Source organism: Sorex fumeus, unplaced genomic scaffold (genome assembly GCF_029834395.1).
Source record: "Sorex fumeus unplaced genomic scaffold, SorFum_2.1 ptg000126l, whole genome shotgun sequence".
NCBI classification, from domain to species: Eukaryota; Metazoa; Chordata; class Mammalia; order Eulipotyphla; family Soricidae; genus Sorex; species Sorex fumeus.
Window position 1 is genome coordinate 6,905,877 of NW_026606183.1, and position 19,820 is coordinate 6,925,696.

A 19,820-nucleotide genomic window follows, 5' to 3' on the forward strand; every position below is an offset into this window, starting at 1 on the left:
TAACCCCTGTGCATCTCCAGGTGTGACACAAAAAGCAAAAACAAACAAACAAAAAAAAAACCAAACAGAGATGCTAGGAGCCACCAGGGCTATGGGGTTCAAATGTGGGTCCTTATGCAGCCAAGATGTGTCACTCCAGCCCTTTGAACCATCTCCTCCGCCTCTGTCAGGGTGTTTTTTTCTTTCTTTTCATTTTCAAAGAACTCTTTCTGGGATGGATGTTAATAATTAGTAAATGAACCAGCATATAACTTGCCACTGAGACCAAATATTCTGTAGCCATTAAAATAATGATGAGAACAGAGGAGAAAGTGCAAGTGCTCTGCATGTGGAAAGCCGGGGTTCAGTCCTTGGCTCCATGTGTTGCTCTAAGCATTTCAGGAGTGGCCCTGAGCACTGAGCCAATAGTAGCCCCTGAAAACTGTTAGGTGTGACCCTCCTAAACCCAACTTTTTAAAAAACACAACAACTGGGTAACAACAAACATATGAAGTATGAAAAACGTAGGGAAATGTAAGTACATTGCAATTACAATCCTGTTACAATGCCTCTGGATGAACACAGCTCAACAACCAGAAGCAAACATGTCGCCTGTGTAATTGTGGGCAGGGGAGAGAGTTGACACAGAGAAGTCACAGGCCCCAGGTCCCGGTGGGATGGTGACAGTGCGCCTTGCAGGCAACCTGCGCCTCCACCAGTCACTTCCCCAGAAACCCCTCTGGCTCCCTTACCGGGAAGTAGAACCGAAAGTCGATGCAGGATTGGTTTGGGGTGACCATGGTGTAGTCGCTGAGTTTGTGTTCCCCTCCTTGAAACAGGCCCCGGCTCCGCATCCGATGGCCGTCCAGCTGCAGCGTGTATGTGAGGTTGGCAACCAGGGTCCCTGGGCAGGCGAGAAGGCAGATCTCGCCTTCTGAACAGTGGCAGATCCTGGGGCCAAAGGCCCAAAGGCCTGAATATGAGATGGGCAGCTGCTCTGCAGAACAGGGGAATTGCACTGACCTTTGAACTGGAGGGTGACAGGCTTGACTTGGAAGCAGACTCTGAGTTTGATGCCTTCCTTCTTCTTGTCGCTGGGTGGATGGGAACATTCCACCTCATGCACTGGGATCTCGGCAGGTGAGAAGGACATTACCGTGATGATGTCCACTACAGGCCGGGAGCTGCAGAACAGAGAAGGGTGACATTTGTCCTTGCAGGCGAGGCCTCAGACACTGTCTCCTGTCTGGCAAGAGCGACTGGGCTCCCTGGTTCGTTCTAGCATCTTCTGATGAGTTTTCATGTACAGTGAGATTTTATTTTTATTTGGGGAAAGGGGTTGGGTCACATCCAGAGGTGATCAAGGCTTAACCTGACTCTGTGATCCCAAGAGCTCACTCTTGACAGGGTTCGGGGGACTGTATGGATGCTGGGAATGGAAGCCGGACTGGCTGGTGCAAGACACATGCCCTACCGCTGTACTATCACTCCAGCCTTAGAGTGAGATTTTAAAAGAGCCCCTTACCCTTCAGTGATGCTGCATGAAATTCAGAATAAAATTCTGAGTTGACTTTCCGTATCATCCGTCCCGCCCACTCTCAACTCCTGCTACCTCTTGCCTTTGACTGTTTTCCAACCAGGCCAGGCATTTGCCTGCCTAAAAGCCTCGGTGCATCCTTGTGTTCTCCACCGGAAGTGCTCTCACCAGATTCTGCAAGCCTGGCTCTCTCTCCTCTCTTAAGTCTCAGCTCAAATATTAGCTCTTCAGAGAAGCTTCTCTCGCAGTGCCCTGCTCAATTCCCTCGGGGCAGTCATCACGTTTGCTTTTGGTTTGGTTTGGGGCCACAGTTAAATGGTATCTGAGGGGTACTCCTAGCTCATTGCTTGGGATTGCTCCTGACAGAGCCGGGGTGCTGGGTATCCAACCCAGGTCTCCAAGCTAAGCATGTGCTCCAGCCCATTGAGCTAGTTCCCTGGCTCCCACAATTTGTATTTCCTTCATTAATTTTCATTATTTGTCTAATTTGCATTATGTTTTTTCTCACACTTACTTTGTACCCAGTGCTGGTTCAATATTTAAGAACTAGCAGGCCCTCCACAGACACTAATTTACTATTTGACCTTAGCTGGTGCTTCCAGAACACTAAGACAGGGGTAAGGCAGCACACATCACCCATATGACAAAGATAAGGAAACTGAGACCCCCAAGAAGTTAAGTGATTGGGGTAAGGTTACCCAGATCATGAGTGGCAGTAATTTAGGTTTTTTGATCAAGTTTTATTTTCATTTATTTATTTATTTATTGACCACATCTGGCAGTGCTCAGGGCTTACTCCTGGATCTGTGCTCAGGGATCACTTCTGGCAGACTTGGAGGATCATTTGTTATGCTGGGGATTGAACTTGAGTCAGCCACAAGCAAAGCAAGGACTTACTCCCTGTACTTTCTCCTCAGCCCCTAAGTTGTTGTTTTGTTTTGTTTTGTTTTGCATCATCGTTGCACAGGGATTACTCCTGGCTCATGCACTCAGGAATTACTCCTGGCGGTGCTCGGGGACCATATGGGATGCTGGGAATCGAACCCAGGTTGGTCGCATGTAAGGCAAATGCCCTACCCACTGTGCTATCACTCTAGCCCTGTCAGCCCCTAAGTTTTATTGGTGGGGGGTGGGGGGGTCCTAAGCATTGCTCAGGGGGTCCAGGGACTCTTCCCGGCAGTTTTCCACCCACTGGCCTCCACAGCTCAGTGCTCAGCCCCAGGCTGCAGTGCTCCTTGAGCAGGCAGAGCTGTGACCATTGAGCTACACCCAGCAGTGCTCAGGGAAGTGATGTGGTAGAGGGGCTCAAACCAGGGTGACACACATGCCCCAAAGCATATGCCCCTGGCTACTGTCCTGTCCCCCAGGCCCCTTGACTAGGCTCTAAGCCATTGCATGTCACTGCATTAGCAGTAGCCAGGCCCGGGTTTGAACCACAGCCGACTCAGCTGCAGTGGCCAGGGGAGGAGACTCCCAGCAGGGTGCAAGGAAGTGAGTGAGCAGATGCTGGGCTCTGGGCACCCTGGGTGGGGGGAGCCAGGACACCCTTCTCACCTCAGCAGGATCACCTGCCCCTCGGCCCCCACAGCCACGTCCACCAGCCCGTCACCTCCAAGGTCCTTCACTCCATGGATAGAGCGTCCAAACCAGCGGATTCCTGGGAACACCTGAGTGCCTTCGATACGCTGAGATGGAAAGAGAGGGTCCTGCTGAGCTGGGGGAGGGGGCCGGCTGGTGGGAAGGTCCCCCAGGGCCGGTGGGGGGGAGCACGCACCTGGCTGGGTCGTGGGTTTAGCCCTCTGGGGTGCCCGTTGAAGATGTACACGGCACCATGCCCCTCCAGGGGGGCTCCCACTGCCACATCTGCCAGCCCATCCCCATTGATGTCGGTCAGGGCAGTGATGGCCGCGCCAAATTGCCCCAGTGGGTAGCCAGGGTCCCCCTGTAGCTCTGAGATCGCCTGGAGGTCCTTCTGGGAAGAAGCAAGTTAACAGAGCCCCACAGTCAGCAGGTGATTTTGACAGAGCTGCCACAGGAACAGTCACACAGAGCCCTCATACCCCCAGAGTTCAAGTCCCAGCGCCGCCTCCTGCTATCTATGTGACCTTGTGGTTCTAGAAAGTTCCCCAGCTGGTAATATAAAGCTGGGAATCTTAGAAGGAGGTGGGGACAGGGAAGTCCCCGCATGCCTAGGACCCGCTTGAGCTTGTGGGTCTGTCTTCCCGCCTCCTGTTCAATGTGCTGGTCCCCACCTTTTCCTTCTGGTACACAAACACCCGGCCTCCTCTCTGGGCCCCGTAAAACAGGGGTGCACCAATCAGCAGCATCTCTGTCACCCCGTCTTGGTCCAGGTCAACGGCACACAGCTCACCACCAAAATAAGAGCCCACCTGTGAGAGAGGGAGACCTGAGGTGCCTGTCGGCAGACCACAGGCCCAAGCTGCCCCCATCTGTCCTGATCCTGCTCAGCCCGGAGGCAAGAAGACAGGCCAGGCTCCTGAGGGTCCGTTTCTGAAAGTGGCAAGTGGTGAGGACAGGACTCACCTCCGAGGGCCCGCTGAGGCCCAGGGTCGTGGCCTGCCCTTGGTCTGCAGGGGTGCCCCCCTGCTCACCTGGTCTCCGTCTATTTTCTGGGTCTGCTCCCAGTTTTTTCCCTCTGTCTTCTGGAACAGCAGCACCTGCCCCACATGCTGATGTCGGGGGGCTCCAGCTGCCAACATCTGGGGGGACTCTTTGAAGAACAGCCAGGTGACTGTGTAACCTGAGGGGAGAGAGCATGAGCGTCTTGGTGAGAAACAGAGGCCGCCAGCCGAGGGCAAGCTGGGAAAGATAGAAAATTCTGGAAGCCCACAGCAGGGACACAGCCCAAAGGAAGACCAGAGCATGCAGCCTTGTGCTTCAGGGACACCCAGCACTGGCCTGTCCCAGACTTGCTCCTCAAATGGTTCTAACCACCAGGAAATCACACCTAGGAAAACCTGGACATCCTCTCGAGGTCAGCTCACTTGAGGACCAGTGGGGAAATGGACAGACTTTTTAAAAATAGTAAAACATGGGGTATGGTGCCGTCAGCAGGTCAATCTGTACCTGTGAGGCGAGTGCATTAGCAGCCTGATGGCACCGTAAGACTTTCAGATACCCCCAAATTGCTGCTGTGCCTTTGGCCAGACCCCAAAAACTTGAGGCAAAGTTTACCAAGAAAGTAAACGGCCAAAAGTTAGGTATGTGGGAGACACACCCACAAACCACCTTGGGTTCACCTATATAATTGGAGGCATGGCCTCTCTGGTTCCTGATCGAACTGCTTAATGGCCATGATCCCAGAGACTCAGAAACAAATCTCGGAACCCAAAGGCTTTTGGCAGAAATGCGTCCTGTTCCTGCAGTAGGTTACTGGCGCTGGGCCACTCCAGGTGGGAATAGGTTTTGCGCCTTGGCCTGTTTCCCCTGGCGGCCCAGTGACCGCCATCCTCCAGAGGCCACTGGACAGTCAGGTTTGGGCCTGCAGTGACAAGCCTCACCAGATGGGGGTGGAACCGGCTCTTTCCTCCCCATCCCAACGAGACCCCAAGTTGCCACCTACAAATGGCCTCTCTGGCTCCTGATCAAGCTGCTTAACAGCCATGATCCCAGAGACTCAGAAACAAATCTCGGAACCCAAAAGCTTTTGGCAGAAATGCATCTGGACCGCATACAAGGTGGCCGCCGCCTCAGAGCTTATAGGAAAGCCAGGTATGAGCCACAGTAAAGGGGCAACTGCAGTCTCATGGGAAGGGGGATGGTACCGGCTCATCCTTCACGCCCTACCGAGGTCACGAGTTGCTCCCCACAAGCGGCTCTCTGGCACAGCCATAACACCAGATGCACAGAAACCAATATTGTAATTATCTGGCTCTTGGCAGAAATCCAAAATGGAGCAGCCACTATCGCGGCCATGCAACATTATATGATGCGCATAACCAGCTGTAGAAAACAAAGTATTTTACAATGCCTTTTCAGCAATTCTGATTGTTGGGGGGAAATTCTAAGCAATAATGGTGCATCTTTTGTCAAAATAATGAATGTAATCAATGTAGAGAAGAGTTAAGTAGAAATCATCTGCCTCACAGGCATTGGGAGGGGTGGGAGGAAGGTATATTGTGGTTCTTGGTGGTGAAAAATGAGTACCAGTGAAGGGAAAGGTGTTTGATCATTGTATGACCAAGACTTAAATGTGAAAGCTTTGTAACTTTTCCCACAGTGATTCAATAAATAAATATTAGAAGAAAATAAATAAATAAACAAAATTATGAAAAAAATAAAAGTAAGGTGGAGTTCATGCCCAATTCAATCAGTTACTCAGTGGCTGAATAAATAGCAATACTCCTACATTTAAAAAAATAGTAAGGGGGTATGGTGCCACCAGCAGGTCAATCTGTACCTGTGAGGCGAGCGAGTGCATCAGCAGTCTCATGGCGCCTTCAGACTTCCAGATACCCCAAAATTGCTGCTGTGCCTTTGGCCAGACCCCAAAAACTTGGGGCAAAGTTTACCAAAAAAGTAAACGGCCAAAAGTTAGGTATGTGGGAAACACACCCACAAACCATCTCCGGCTCAGCTATATAATTGGAGGCAAGGCCTCTTTGGTTCCTGATTGAACTGCTTAATGAACATGATCCCAGAGACTCAGAAATGAATCTCAGAACCCAGTGGCTTTAGGTAGAAATGCGTCTGGTCTCTGCAGTAGGCTACTGGTGCTGGGCCAACCCAGGTGGGAATTAACTCCACTTTAGGTTCTATTTTTTTTAATTTATTTTGGTTTGAGGACCACACCTGGCTATGCTCAGGGACCCCTCCTGGTGATGCTCTGGGGACCATACACAGTGTCTTGGCCTATTCCCCCTGGCGGCCCAGTGGCCGCCATCCGTCTGAGGTCACTGGAGAGTCACATTTGGGCCCCCAGTGACGAGACACACAGGGCCTCACGGGATGAGGGTGGAGCCGGGCTTGTCCTCCCCACCCCAACGAGACCCCAAGTCATCGCCCACGAATGGCCTCTCTGGCTCCTGATCAAGCTGCTTAATGGCCATGATCCCAGAGACTCAGAAACAAATCTCAAAACCCAGTGGCATTTGGCAGAAATGCATCCGGACTCCACAGTACGTTACTGTCGCCGGGCCACCCCAGGGAGGAAAGGGTGTTGTCCCTCCGCCTGCTCCCTCTTGGCGACTTGGTGGCTGTCATCCTCCAGAGGCCATTGGACAGGCTTGGGCCCACAGTGACGAAAGTTGTTGGGTCTCACGGGATGGGGGGGGAGGTGGAGCCGGGCCTGTCCTCCCCACCCTAACGAGACCCCAAGTCATCGCCCACAAACGGCCTCTCTGGCTCCTCATCAAGCTGCTCAATGGCCTTGATCCCAGAGACTCAGAAACAAATCTCGAAAACCAGCGGCTTTTGTCAGAAATGTGTCCGGACCCCGCAGTAGGTTATGTCACCGAGCCACCCCAGGGGGGAATGGGTGCTGTCCCTCCGCCTGCTCCCTCTTGGCGACTTGGTGGCTGTCATCCTCCAGAGGCCATTGGACAGTCGGGCTTGGGCCCGCAGTGACGAAACTTGTTGGGTCTCACGGGATGGGGGCGAGGTGGAGCCGGGCCTGTCTTCCCCACCCCAATGAGACCCCAAGTCATCGCCCACGAACAGCCTCTTTGGCTCCTGATCAAGCTGCTCAACGGCCATGATCCCAGAGACTCAGGAGCAGATCTCTAAACCAGTGGCTTTTGGCAGAAATCCCTCCAGATTTAAGTGTTAAAATTTCAGAATTTCAAAACCACATGGCCCTACTGCAGCCACACGACATCATATGTTATTCATAACCAGCAATAGAACACAAATTGTCTATTGTTGCCTTTTCAGCAGATCTGAGTGTTGGGGTAAAATCTTAAATAATGGTGGGTCTGGTGTCGAAATAGTGAATGTGATCAAAGTAGAGAGAGAGTAATGTAGAAATCATCTGCTCCACAGGCAGGGGGAGGCTGTGGGATGGGGGTATTCTGGGATTTTTGGTGGTGGAGAATGGACACTGGTGAAGGTACAGATGTTTCATTGTATGACTGAGACTTAGACCCAAAATCTTTGTAACTGCTCTCACAGTGATTCAATAAATAAAATTATAAAAAATGGAAAAAGAAAAAAAAAAGGTGGAGTTCATGCACAATTCAATCAGCTAATCAGTGGCTGAATAAATAGCAGTACTCCTACAAAAAAAGAAAAACAATAGTAAAACAGGGGGCCAGAGAGATGATACAGCTGGTGGGGTGGGTCTGCATGCGACTGCCCCAGGTTCCTGGCACTGTGTATGGTCCCCAGAGCATCACCAGGAGGGGTCCCTGAGCATAGCCAGGTGTGGTCCCCAAACCAAAATAAATAAATAAAATAGAACCTAAAGTGGAGTTAAACCTAAAGCAGAAGACTAGACAGAGAATCAAGCTGGAAGGTCGCGCTGGGAGCATCTCCTTGCTCACAGGCCGATGGCCCAGTTCTCTGTCCCACTCCGAGTGGGTCAGCAGGGAGGGTCTCGTGTGCGTGACCTCTAACCCACCTGATTTTCCCTGTCTTCATAGAAAGCTAGAAGTGTGAGAGAAACAGACAGCAGATCCCCTAGACTACACAACAGCAGGGGAAGGGTGAAAACCATTTTCTACCTATCTCCCAATCCTCCTGACGCACGAGGGTTTGGAATTGGAGTCACAAGCCTGAATCTGGGGCTACTAATCCCTAGTGTCTGAGCCTCAATTTCAACAAAAAATAAATGGATTAGCACAATCTCATAGAGTGACTTTGTGAGATAAATAGGACCATGGATGTCAGCTATGTAACATTACGCCAGTGAGGCCTGAGCTAGCTGTGAAGGATGGTGGCTCTGAGGGCACCCACATTTGTATTCATGGCTACCCATGCGTGTGTGCCGCTGGGTACCGTGCCGGGGGTGCCCGGGGAGAAGTTAAGCATGGGGGTGATTTCTCCCTTCTCTGTGAGCAGTGCTGTGCACTCACAACTCAGTATTGAGCAGGAGAAGAGGACATGATCTTCAAGTACCCTGCCCAGGACCCTCAACAAGTCATTCACACTCGTCTTGGCTCAGTTTTCTACATCTGTGAAGTTGAGATGATAAAAGGCACCTACGTACCATGTTGTTGGTGACAAAAGGAGACAAATTATATTCATACAGGTCATCTATTTTGAATGGTGCTGAGCACATAATACTTGCTCAGTAAAGAACATAGAAGGAAAGAAAAGAGAAGGAAGGGGAAGAAAAGGAGAGAGAAAAGAACCCATCAGGTGTAGCTTGCCTTAAAAGGGTGGATGCCAGAGGCTGGAGCAATAGCACAGTGGGTAGGGCATTTGCCTTGCACGCGGCCGACCCGGGTTCGATTCCCAGCATCCCATGTGGTCCCCCAGCACCACCAGGAGTGATTTCTGAGTGCAAAGCCAGGAGTAACCCCTGAGCATCGCTGGGTGTGACCCCCCCCAAAAAAAGAAGGGTGGATGCCTGAGGAAGAGAAGCATTCTCACATACAATTTAATACGAACTCTAGGTTCTGCAAACGGAAGGAAGGAGTAGGCGGCGCACGTGGTGTTTCTGAGGAGACAGGACAGATGCGCTAGCGCTGGGCCTATGAAAAGGAAGAGCCTGATCGCAGCCCTGTCCCGGGGCTGGTGGGGCCAATTTGCCTCCATGTTCTGAGCAGAAGAGAAGCCACCTCTGAGGAGCAGGGTGAGGCTCCCCTGGCTCGTCACTGGCATGGCCTTTGGTGGATGTGTGGCCACAGAGCCATGCATAATGAGAGTGAGGCGAGAGAAGCAGCCGAAACTGTTTAACCAGACTCCCTCCTGCCGTATCTGGCGTCTTAGACAAACGAGCCTTGGAGTCCCAGCTAATCAAGCCGACAAAGCAGATTCTTTCAAAATCACTGGGGTTCCACTGAGAGTCACTGTCACCCAGAGAGTGACCACTCTGTTTCCCCAGCTGGAGGCCCAATTGCCACCCCAGGCCACAGGGGGAAGCCCCAGGGTCAGGGAGGAGGTGAGAAGCGCATGGGTAGTTTTAATGGAGTTTATTGTGGTTTCCACGGAAGAATGGGTGAGGCAAGTTCATGTCAGCAGAGGATTGGACAGTTGGGGGGCTGAAGCAATAGCACAGCGGGTAGGGCGTTTGCCTTTCACGTGGCCAACCCGGGTTCGATTCCCAGCCTTCCATATAGTCCCCTGAGCACCACCAGGAGTAAGTCCTGAGTGCATGAGCCAGGAGTAAGCCCTGTGCATCTCCAGGTGTGACCCAAAAAGGAAAATTGAAAGAAAAAAGGATTGGATAGTTGGAATAACGCTAGGCAGCTCTGGCTCGAGGGTGGTCTTTGGGTGTCCTCCTGGCCCTGCTAGAGGAGGTCAGGGGAAGTGTTGGCCTAAGTGTAAACGTTCGATAAGGGAGGGGGTAGGAACATGGCCAGGGCTGTTCACCGACCACTATCTGCAGGAACTGCTGGGCTAGGGGTGGACGTTTCTCCCTGGCATCAGTAAGGCCTCAAGATGACAAAGCACCAGAAGTTACAGAAAGTAACATCTTGACTAGTACACAGGGGAGGGGCTACTAGGGAAAAATTAAGAATGTTAGAACCAATTTAAACTCCATATGCTCCTGCTGGTTGCCTAGTTTTTATGTATAAAATTAATATTTAATTATATATTAATTATAATTAGCCAATGTCATTGCCTAATTGCTTTCCTATATGTAAAGGTAACATATGTATATACACATGTATACATATGCATATATGTGTGTGCATTTTGAAATACCCAGAGCCTCACATACAAAAGGCTTATGCTCTACCACTGAACCACACCCACAGCCTGCTTTCATTTCTACTATTATCACTATTATTTTATTATTAATTTGGTTTGGGGGTCACACCCAGCAATGCTCAGGGGTTACTCCTTGCTCTTCATTCAGAAATGACTCTTGGTGGTGTTCAGGGGACTATACGGGATGCCAGGATAGGACCTGGGTCAGCTGCATGCAAGGCCAGCGCCCTACCCACTTTACTGTTACTCCAGCTCCTGCTTTCATTATTATTTTGAGAGATGGTGGGGTTACTTCTTTCATATTTTGTTTTGTTTGGGGGCCATGATGAAGGGCTACTCCTGACTTCTGTTTAAAGATCACTCCCTGTGGTGTTCAAGGGCCTGCGGTGTTGGGGTTCTGGGGCCCCCACATAAAAGTGTGCCCTCCAAATCTTTGCACCATCTCCCGGGCTCACTAGTATTCTGGAAGTCAGTCTTCATGACTCTGGGGCCCCGGAGGAACGCACAGGAAAGAGAAGCACTCACCCAAGTACCCTTCTTTCACTTCTGGTGTCAGCGGCTCATTGCCCACAAACGTGCTGTCCTGCAGGTCGGCGCTCATCTCTAGAAAACCCCCAGCCCAGTCCTTGGCTCCAACTGCCCCCACAACACCATGGTCCTGCCCAGGGAAGGAGAAGGAGAACGGGGGTCAGCTGCTGTCCCCTCACTCCCCAGCCTGCCGCTCTAGCCCCTCACTCACTCTGCTGAGGTCTGCGCTGATCCCGCTGGATGCCAGCTCCATGTTGAAGGATGTCAGGTCCTGTTTTGTGCCTGAACAACAAAGTCAAGAATGGGCTGAGAGGGGCTGGAGCGAAAGCACAGTGGGTAGGGTGTTTGCTTGCATACAACCAACCCGGGTTCGATTCCCAGCATCCCATATGGTCCCCTGAGCACTGCCAGGAGTAATTCCAGAGTGCAAAGCCAGGAGTAGCCCCTGTGCATTGCCGGGTGTGACCCAAAAAGAAAAAAAAAGAATGGGCCGAGAGCCATTGAGGAGAAGTCCAAACAGATGTTCATGAAGGAACTGAGAAGGAAGCCCAGCATCTGACTCCGGGCAAGGCAAACAGCCTGCGAACTTCTGAGTCATACAGATTAGAAGGTGATTGGAGTGCAGACATTCAGGTCAAATTCTGGAGGCCCAGTCCCCCAACAGGTCAGAGACACAGCTCCGACCCTGTCCCCCAACAGGCTGCCCCGCTTCAGCGAACAGAACTTCTACCCAACATGTCAGTCAGGTCAAATGCCCAGGACTCAAGTCTAATTCTTCCCATCCCTCTCCTTTCCTACACATCACCAAAACCCGATGATTCCTGCTGCAAAACACAGTGTCCTCCCTTCGAACATGCCCTTACTGCCACCCACCTCACCTCCTGCATGACAGACTTGGGTGCTTACTGACTTGGTCCCTTGGATTTCATTCTTTCTACTTGCCATTTTCCAGAATGAATCAGAGTAATAACACACACACACACACACACACACACACGCACACGCACACCCAGCACACACGCACGCAACTTCCCTCTCTTAAAACCCTCCATTAGTTCCTCTTGTTCTTTTTTATTATTTATTTATTTAATTATTTTGCTTTTTGGGTCACACCTGGTGATGCACAGGGGTTACTCCTGGCTCATGCACTCAGGAATTACTCCTGGCAGTGCTTGGGGGACCATATGGGATGCTGGGAATCAAACCTGGATGGGTCGCATGTAAGGCAAACACCCAACCCACTGTACTATCGATCCAGGCCCTATTGTTCTTTTTAAATTTTTTTTTAAATTTTTTTTTTTTGCTTTTTGGATCACACCCGGCGATGCATAGGGGTTACTCCTGGCTCTGCACTCAGGAGTTACCCCTGGCGGTGTTCAGGGGACCATATGGGATGCTATGGGATGCTGGGAATTGAACCCAGGTCAGCCGCGTGCAAAGCAAATGCCCTACCCGCTGTGCTATCTTTCTAGCCCCTCTTTTTTAAATTTTAGATGTTGTGATTCACAATGCTATTAATTATAGGGCTCCATGACTCTCAACTCCATACCCTCCACCAGGGTGTCCACCGCCCTCCATCATTGTCTCGGTGTCCCTTCTCCAGTCCTTCAATGCCCAGTTTCTTTTTTGTTCATTTGCTTTGGGGGCTACACCCAGTGCTGCTCAGGGCTTACTCCCGGCTCTGCACTCAGGAGTCAATTTGGTTGGCCACATTAAGGCAAACACTTGACCACTGTGCTGCCTCCGCTCCCCACGCCCCCCCCAATTCTGTTCTTCTTTAGAATAGAATTCAAACTCCTCAGGGGGCCTGGAAGACCCCCATCTTCCTCTCCAAATTTCTCTGTCCCTTGTCACCATGCTCCTAGCCCAGATTTCTCTTTCTAGAATTCTTCTAGCTTGCTAAGCCCTGCCCCAGCTCTGGGCCTTTGCACTGCTCTGCTCTTGAACTGGAATGTTCTTTGACCACATTTCTTTCCCTGACCATGTGACTCTCATCTTTCACGTCTCAGCTCAAAAAAAAAAATCGAATTTACATCCATTAGGAAAAAGACATCTCAGAAAGGCTTTCCTAAAAGCTACAGCAAGGAAATCAGTCTCATTGCCTAATGCATGCCCTGTCCTGCCCTTAACGCAATTTTCTGTCTCTGTCCCACTGCAATCTCAACTCAGCTTTGGCAGTATCCTGGGCTGTCTTATTCACAGAACCTGGCATCGGGTTGTTGTTAGCATGGACTAATACAGTGAGAACAATACCATCATCCCCGGAAGAATGCTGAAAGGTATGAACCAAAGGGGATAGTAAAGGGCGGCGACATGGAAACTTACAAGAACGGTAGCCTTGATTGTTTTGGAGCCTTTTTAGTTTGGGGTAGCCATTATTATAAAGCTAGCCAATAATTAAGGTAGCCATTGCTATGCAGATTTGTTTATTTACTGACTAAATGTGAGAGTTGGTGCCAGTGACAGTCGGGCGTGTCCACATTTGCCATGACCAACCTTCCAGTTCAGTGTGGGAGACAGGCGCTAAGCAGACTATCGGGACCCAAGCCACATCACATGGACTGTGCAAGGGGACACAGCCTTCACAGCCGCTTGTGTGAAGGAGCACCTCTCCCAGCCTGGGGATGGGTGGGGGCGGCGTCTAAACTCCCGGTGAGGATGGGTGGGCCAGGAGAGAGGAGCAGGGGGAGCTAATGAGAACTCTGGTTTCTAGAGCACGTACAATGTACTGAGCACTTGGCTAGGCTGTTGTTTAAGGTCTGGGTTGGGTTCCTTAAGAGGGACATTCATATCTTAGAACTAAACTTTATTTTAGATATAGCATCTTTACAGAGGAGAGCAAGTTAAAATTAGCTCGTCAGGGTGCACTTTAATCCAACATGACCAGGGGCAGGAGCGATAGTTCAGTGGATAGGGCACTTGCCTGGCCAACCTGGGTTCAATCCCCAGCACTCCATATGATTCCCTGAGCACCATCAGGAGTGATTCCTGAGTGCAAAGCCTTGAATAATCTCTGAGCATTGCCAGGTGTGGACCCATCCCGCCCCCCCCTCCGCAAAACACACACACACACACACACACACACACACACACACACACACACACACAGAATCCAATATGACTAGAACCCTTAAAAAGGGGAAATTTGGAACCAGAGACATAGTCTAAGCAACGGTGGAGAGAAAATCTACAGGGAGAAGGAGGCCTGGGGCTGGGTCGAGGGACCTGCCTTCAAGGTGCCAGTGAACACGAAAAGTTGAAGTGCCAGAAAAGGTGCCCCCAGGACACCTAAAAGGGCAGGATGATGCCTTGGTTCTCACCTCTAATCTCCAGGACTATGGGACAATTAATATCCATTTAAAGTACCCCAACTGTTGGCACTTTGTTCTAGCAGCGCTGAAACAAAGGGGCTAACCCTTCAAGCCCCAGAGCATCTTATTTTTTTTTTTATAGTTTATTTCTTTATTGAATCACTGTGGGAAAAGTTACAGAGCTTTCGGGTTTAGGTCTCAGTCATGTAAGTATCAAACACTTTTCCCTTTACCAATACTTATTTTTAACCCCGAACCCCAATAGACCCCCACCTCCCCCCACCCCTCCCAATTCCTGTGAGGCAGATGAGTTCTAGTTAATACTCTATGTACTTTGACTAGATACATTGTTTCGATAGAAGATGCACAATTATTGTTTAGAGTTTACGACACCCCCCCCCCCAATCAGATATGCTGAAACAGTGTTGTGAAATGATTTGCTTTCTACAGCTTGGTTTAAGAATAAAATGATGTCGCGCGGCGCACGGCCACGACTCCAGAGCACAGAAACCAATCTCTTAACTATCTAACTTTTAATAGAAATACTTTCAGGGTTAATAAGTGAAACAGCAGAAATCCAGAGCATCTTATTTTTAATTCCCATTTGGAAATAGAGAGACTCAGAGAGGGAGAAGGACTTGGCTGAGGTCACACAGGCAGGGTGAACCTGGAGCGGCCCGTCCTGGTTCCATTACACACCGCCTGCTTCTTCAAGGCTCCCTCAGCTTTCCTATACCGGCTCTGAAAGTGAATTTTACCTAGCAAAAGAATTTGCTTTTGCCAACAGTACTTCTAGCAGGAAGCATGCACTCTCAGCACACAAGGGTCCCTCCTAGCCAGCCTCCATCTGGTACCTACAATCCAAACCTGCCTTGAGCTCTTGACCTCTGTCCACTTGCCCTTCTGCAGTAGTTTGAGACCAAGGATAAGTGACAATGAGGAATTTGAGAGAGGGAACAAGAGGGACTCATGTCATCAGCAAGGTCCAGTTGATGCCAGCAAGGCAAAGGTCAGCTCTGGTACTTTGCTGAACCCAGAATTTCAGATGAAAGTACAGCAGGTGAGGCATTTGCCTTGCATGAGGGCAGTCCCTGGCACCCCAAACGGACCCCTGAGTCCCGCCAGCAGTGATCCCTGAGTGCACAGTCAGGAGTAAGCCCTGAGAACTGCGAGGTGTGGCCCAAAAACCAGAAAAGAAAAACAAATGTAGATGAAATGAAAGCTGTTTCTCACCCAGCCACTCCTCAGAAGTGCTCTCAGCCCAGTGGCAGCTCGCTAGCAAGCGCTGGAGTTTTATAGTGTCAGCTAATGGCTTCCATGGGCCCTGAGGCCACAACTCACCCTCAATGGTGTAGATCTTCTTTTGCAACTCAGTGAACACATCTTTAAGCTTCTCGAAAGTGTCCAGAATCTTTACAAAGTCCTCTGTGGGTTTTGAGGCAAATATGTTGAGCGTTTCCTGCTTCGTCTTAAAATGACTTCCAATCTGTGAGGGAAGAAGGTCTCATCCAGGAACGGCAGACCAAAGTCCTGCTGTCTTCACAGGACCCTGACCCCAGGACTAGGAGAGGGAAAAGCAGACGGAGGGAGGGTGCGGAGGGGAGCCCATACACACCCCAATGATGTAGCGGATAATGTCTTTGGCCTGGTCAATGTTGCCAACATCAGAGGCTTCTCCATCTGTGATGATGATGAGCACTTTGGTGGCATCTGGCCGGGCCCCCCTGTCCTGCCGAAACACCTCTGTCCTGTGTCCAAGGAAAGGAGGAGATGGGGGAGACGCCCCCTCAAATTAATTGAGATCTCGCACCCTCATGAAGCCTCAGTCCTGTTAACTCAGCAAAAGGCCCTCTCATTTCCTGGGCTGGGATTCTGAGTCCTCAACTGCACCTTGAGGCACCCACCTCTCCTCAGCAGAGTTCAAGTAGCCCAGAGAATATCCCAGAGTCTGTGAGCAGCAAGGAGATCTTGTGAGCTCAGACTCTCTCCTGTCATTGAACTACTTGGCAATGAACTTTAACTCAGATATGCCGAAGACCCAGGCAAGCTTCAATGAGGAAATGGGCTCTGAGGTTGAAGAGAATCAGCTCTTGAGAACCAATTCTTTCAGAACAAGCTCCCAGAGCAGCTCCTCTGCTCCCTTTCCCAGCTCAGGGCAGCCTAAAAGACCTACGTCCAAGAACCCTAGGGAACTGTTTCCGGATCAGCTTTCCCCAAACTCAGGTTCTTCAAGGAAAGGACCATCTGGACTTGTGGCTATAGTGTCTGGCCCAAGACACTGATAATGAGCTCAGTGCTTGCAAAAGAGCAGAAGAAAGGACCAAGCACCAGGCAGTCCACAGCTTCAAGTCCTGTGCTGGCTGCAGCCTCCTCTACAGCAGGACAGCAGCCTGGTCGGACCCTGCCCTGCAAGCATCTGATCTTTATTCAGTAATTGGCACTGCATGCAGACTCCAAGCTCTAAGCACTGCTGAGTTTGGCTTTCCTCCCCCAGATGATAAGCGTTTTTGCCCCCCACAAAATGGATAAGTTGGTTTTGTTAGGGGGAGGGTATCAAATATTGCATCTAGGGTCTTAAACATGCAAACTGTGGGGGCTGGAGCGATAGCACAGAGGTAGGGCATTTGTCTTGCATGCGGCCAACCCAGGTTTAATTCCCAGCACCCCATATGGTCCCCCAGCACCGCCAGGAGTAGTTCCTGAGTGCAGAGCCAGGAGTAACCCCTGTGCATTGCCAGGTGTGATGCCCCTCCAAAAAAACATGCAAAATGTGTACTCAGTCACTGAACTTAGTCTTTGACCCCAAAAGGTGAACTTGGGAAGTCTCCCCAGCAGGAGTTTTGGGGGTCCCGGGAGTCACTCCCAGTGGTACTATCCAGCCAGACCTGACAGTTCAAACTAAGACCCTATGCTGTGGTGCTCATTGACCAGACTTCTTGACTCACTAGGGTTCCCCCAGCAATGCTGTGGGGGGCCTGTGGTTCTAAGGATCGAATTTGAATCCTCGCTCACATGCATGGTTCCTGCCCCTGACTCCTGAGATCTCTTTAGCCCACGATAAGCATATTTTATATGCAATATGGCCTTCAATACAACTCAGGGCATTTCTGTAGCAGATTCAGAAAATTTGCACTAGTTTTCAGTATAGAATCTAATACTGAATTTTATTAACAGTTCAAGGATTTCTTCAAGGATAATTTTGGCTCTTTGAAATTTTTGTTCCTACAATGACTTCAAAAAGTGATTCCTGCCAAAGATGTTCCAGGTCTTGATTTGAGTCCCTCAGGAGGTTTGCAAATTATTCTCATTCCAAGACTCGATGAATAAGCTTGCAACACCCCAAGAATTTTCCTTTTGGATTTAGTTAGCGTAAAGTAACATAAGTCTGTTACTTACAACCAAAAGATCCTGGATTGAAATTATTCCACTATTGGTGGGGGCGGGGGGTGGTGTTGTGAGTGTCTCCTAGCTTGGTGCTAAGGGTACCATTTAGTGCCAGGATCAAATTTGCAGCTTCAACCCTTTGAGCCATCTCCCTGGCCCTTTACCTGAATTCTGTGTTAGTGGTGGTGGTAGTGGGGTAGCTCCAAAGCTGTGCTCAGGTTTGGGCAGCCTTTCCACTAACTCTGAGCCAACGGATCAGGAGTTTCATGCAAGAATCCGAGAAAGCAGGTCCCCTGTAGAGTCAGGGATTACCTGAGATTCCCCGAAAGTTCTGTGTGTGTGTGTGTGTGTGTGTGTGTGTGTGTGTTGGGGAAGGGTTCCTCCAGGGAAGCACCTGGAAATGCTTGGGGCCTCTAGGGTTGTACCTAAAAGTTGTGCTCAATAGACTGTAAATGTCAGGGATCGAACTGGGGTCAACCCCATGAAAAGTATGTTCCTTAATCCCTAGTGTCTCTCTCTCTCTCTCTCTCTCTCTCTCTCTCTCTCTCTCTCTTTTGTCCCCTATTTAAATGCCTTTATTTATTTATTTAGTTAGTTAGTTAATTGTTTTGGGGGTCACACTCATCAGTGCTCAGGGATTACTTCTGACTCTGTGCACAGGGATTATTTCTGGTGATGTTTGGGGGACCATATGGGGAGTTGGAGATTGAATCTGGGTCAGCTATGTGCACGGCAAGAGCCTGACGTGCCACACTCTCTCCAGGCCCCTGCTGAATCTTAAAATAACTTTGCGCTTCCTGAGCACATACAGAAGCACCTGACAGGTTCTCTCCCAGGAAAGGGAACTCACACGACATAGTTGATGGCATAGAAAGTATTAGTCAACTTCTTCATGTGTTCGACTTTGGCCAGCAGAACATCAGGGTCCTTCTTATCAGCATAGTCCAAGAAATTAAACTCTGTTTTGCAATTCGTGGAAAACTGCACAGCCGCAAACTAGAAAGAAAAGGAAAAATAAAATCCTGGGGCCTGAAGCAATAGTCCAGTGGATAGAGCACTTGCCCTGTTCACCAGCTGACCCGGCTTCAGTACCTGGCAGACTCCTGAGTATAGAGCCAGGAGTACACCCTGAGCACTGCTGAGTATGGCCCCAAACAAACAGAAAGAAAATCCTGTTACATGATCTCACCACTGGTCTGCTCCAATTGCTACTAATCTTATCCAGCACATGAACAACCTGACATTCTTGCCTCTTCCTTCTTCTGAAAATGGGGCAGCAGATCAAGAAACACAGAACAAACTTGTATTTTCACGCTCATGCTGTCACTCTCACGTTCTCTGGCTTGTCTACCTCACCTGTGGTCAGAGTTTTGCTGATGGAATCTGTTAATCTGTTAACACAGACACCATTTGTGGGCTGAGGATGGCCACTAAATCGAGGCTAAGACAGTCAGGACCATCAACAGTGCAAGGTCCACATCAGCTTAAGAATTCCAGCCCAGGACAGTTTGGAGAAACTGTATATAATCTCCTTCTAAAAGTCATTTAAGGTTTGCTTGCTTTTTCAAACTCATATTCTCTTTTGAACATCTCTTTCTCGCGCACGCGCGCTCACTCTCTCTCTCCTCACATATCTCTAAATTTCTCTCAAAAAGTATTGGGGGAGATGTGTGCTGAAAGTAGATAAAGGACCAAACATGATACAGATACTCTCAATATCTGTACTGTAAACCATATTGCCCAAAGAGAATAAGAAGGAAACTGCCTGCTCCAGAGGTGGGGGTGGGAGAAGGATACTGGGGACACTGGTGATGGGAAAACTATATTGGTGGAGGGATGGGTGTTCCATCGTGTTCCATATTGTATGACTGAAACCCAATCATGAAAGCCTTGTAATTTTATCTCACAGTGATTCAACTTAAAAATTGTTTTTAACACCTGGGGGCAGGGCAGAAGATGTAGTACAGCAGCTAAGATACTTGGTTCTGAGTTCAATCTCTGGCGTCCCATGTGGTCCCTCAAAACCACCAGGAGTGATTCCCTGAGTACAGAGCCCTGAGCACTGTCAGTTGTGGTACCCAAACAAAAACAAACAAGCAAACAAAAGACACTACCTTGCTTCACACAAAAAAATGCAGATTTTTTTTTTTGCCTAAGAATTTGTAGTTTGCAATGACAGCAGCAAACCCCTCTGAAACTTTAACATGTGATCTTAAGAGCCTATTGTGGGCCGCAAAGAGCTGAGG

General features: G+C 49.7%; 2 protein-coding genes across 2 annotated transcripts in view; one reads left to right on the forward strand and one right to left on the reverse strand.

Moving 5' to 3' along the window:
* LOC130045029 (zinc finger protein 688-like) overlaps window positions 1-19,820 on the forward strand; it is a 107,369-nt gene that overhangs the window by 36,691 nt on the left and 50,858 nt on the right. The gene's annotated exons all lie outside the window — the stretch shown is intronic.
* Window positions 1-19,820, reverse strand: part of ITGAL (integrin subunit alpha L) — a 39,205-nt gene that overhangs the window by 13,752 nt on the left and 5,633 nt on the right. Inside the window, exons 7-17 of the mRNA XM_056137678.1 lie at window positions 18,425-18,570; window positions 15,806-15,938; window positions 15,532-15,676; window positions 11,091-11,161; window positions 10,877-11,009; window positions 4,129-4,277; window positions 3,769-3,906; window positions 3,291-3,485; window positions 3,071-3,201; window positions 1,003-1,163; window positions 732-883 (exon numbers count right to left, since the gene is read on the reverse strand). Of these exons, the coding sequence (XP_055993653.1) occupies window positions 732-883; window positions 1,003-1,163; window positions 3,071-3,201; window positions 3,291-3,485; window positions 3,769-3,906; window positions 4,129-4,277; window positions 10,877-11,009; window positions 11,091-11,161; window positions 15,532-15,676; window positions 15,806-15,938; window positions 18,425-18,570 (1,554 nt within the window). The remainder of the gene's footprint in view (window positions 1-731; window positions 884-1,002; window positions 1,164-3,070; window positions 3,202-3,290; window positions 3,486-3,768; window positions 3,907-4,128; window positions 4,278-10,876; window positions 11,010-11,090; window positions 11,162-15,531; window positions 15,677-15,805; window positions 15,939-18,424; window positions 18,571-19,820) is intronic.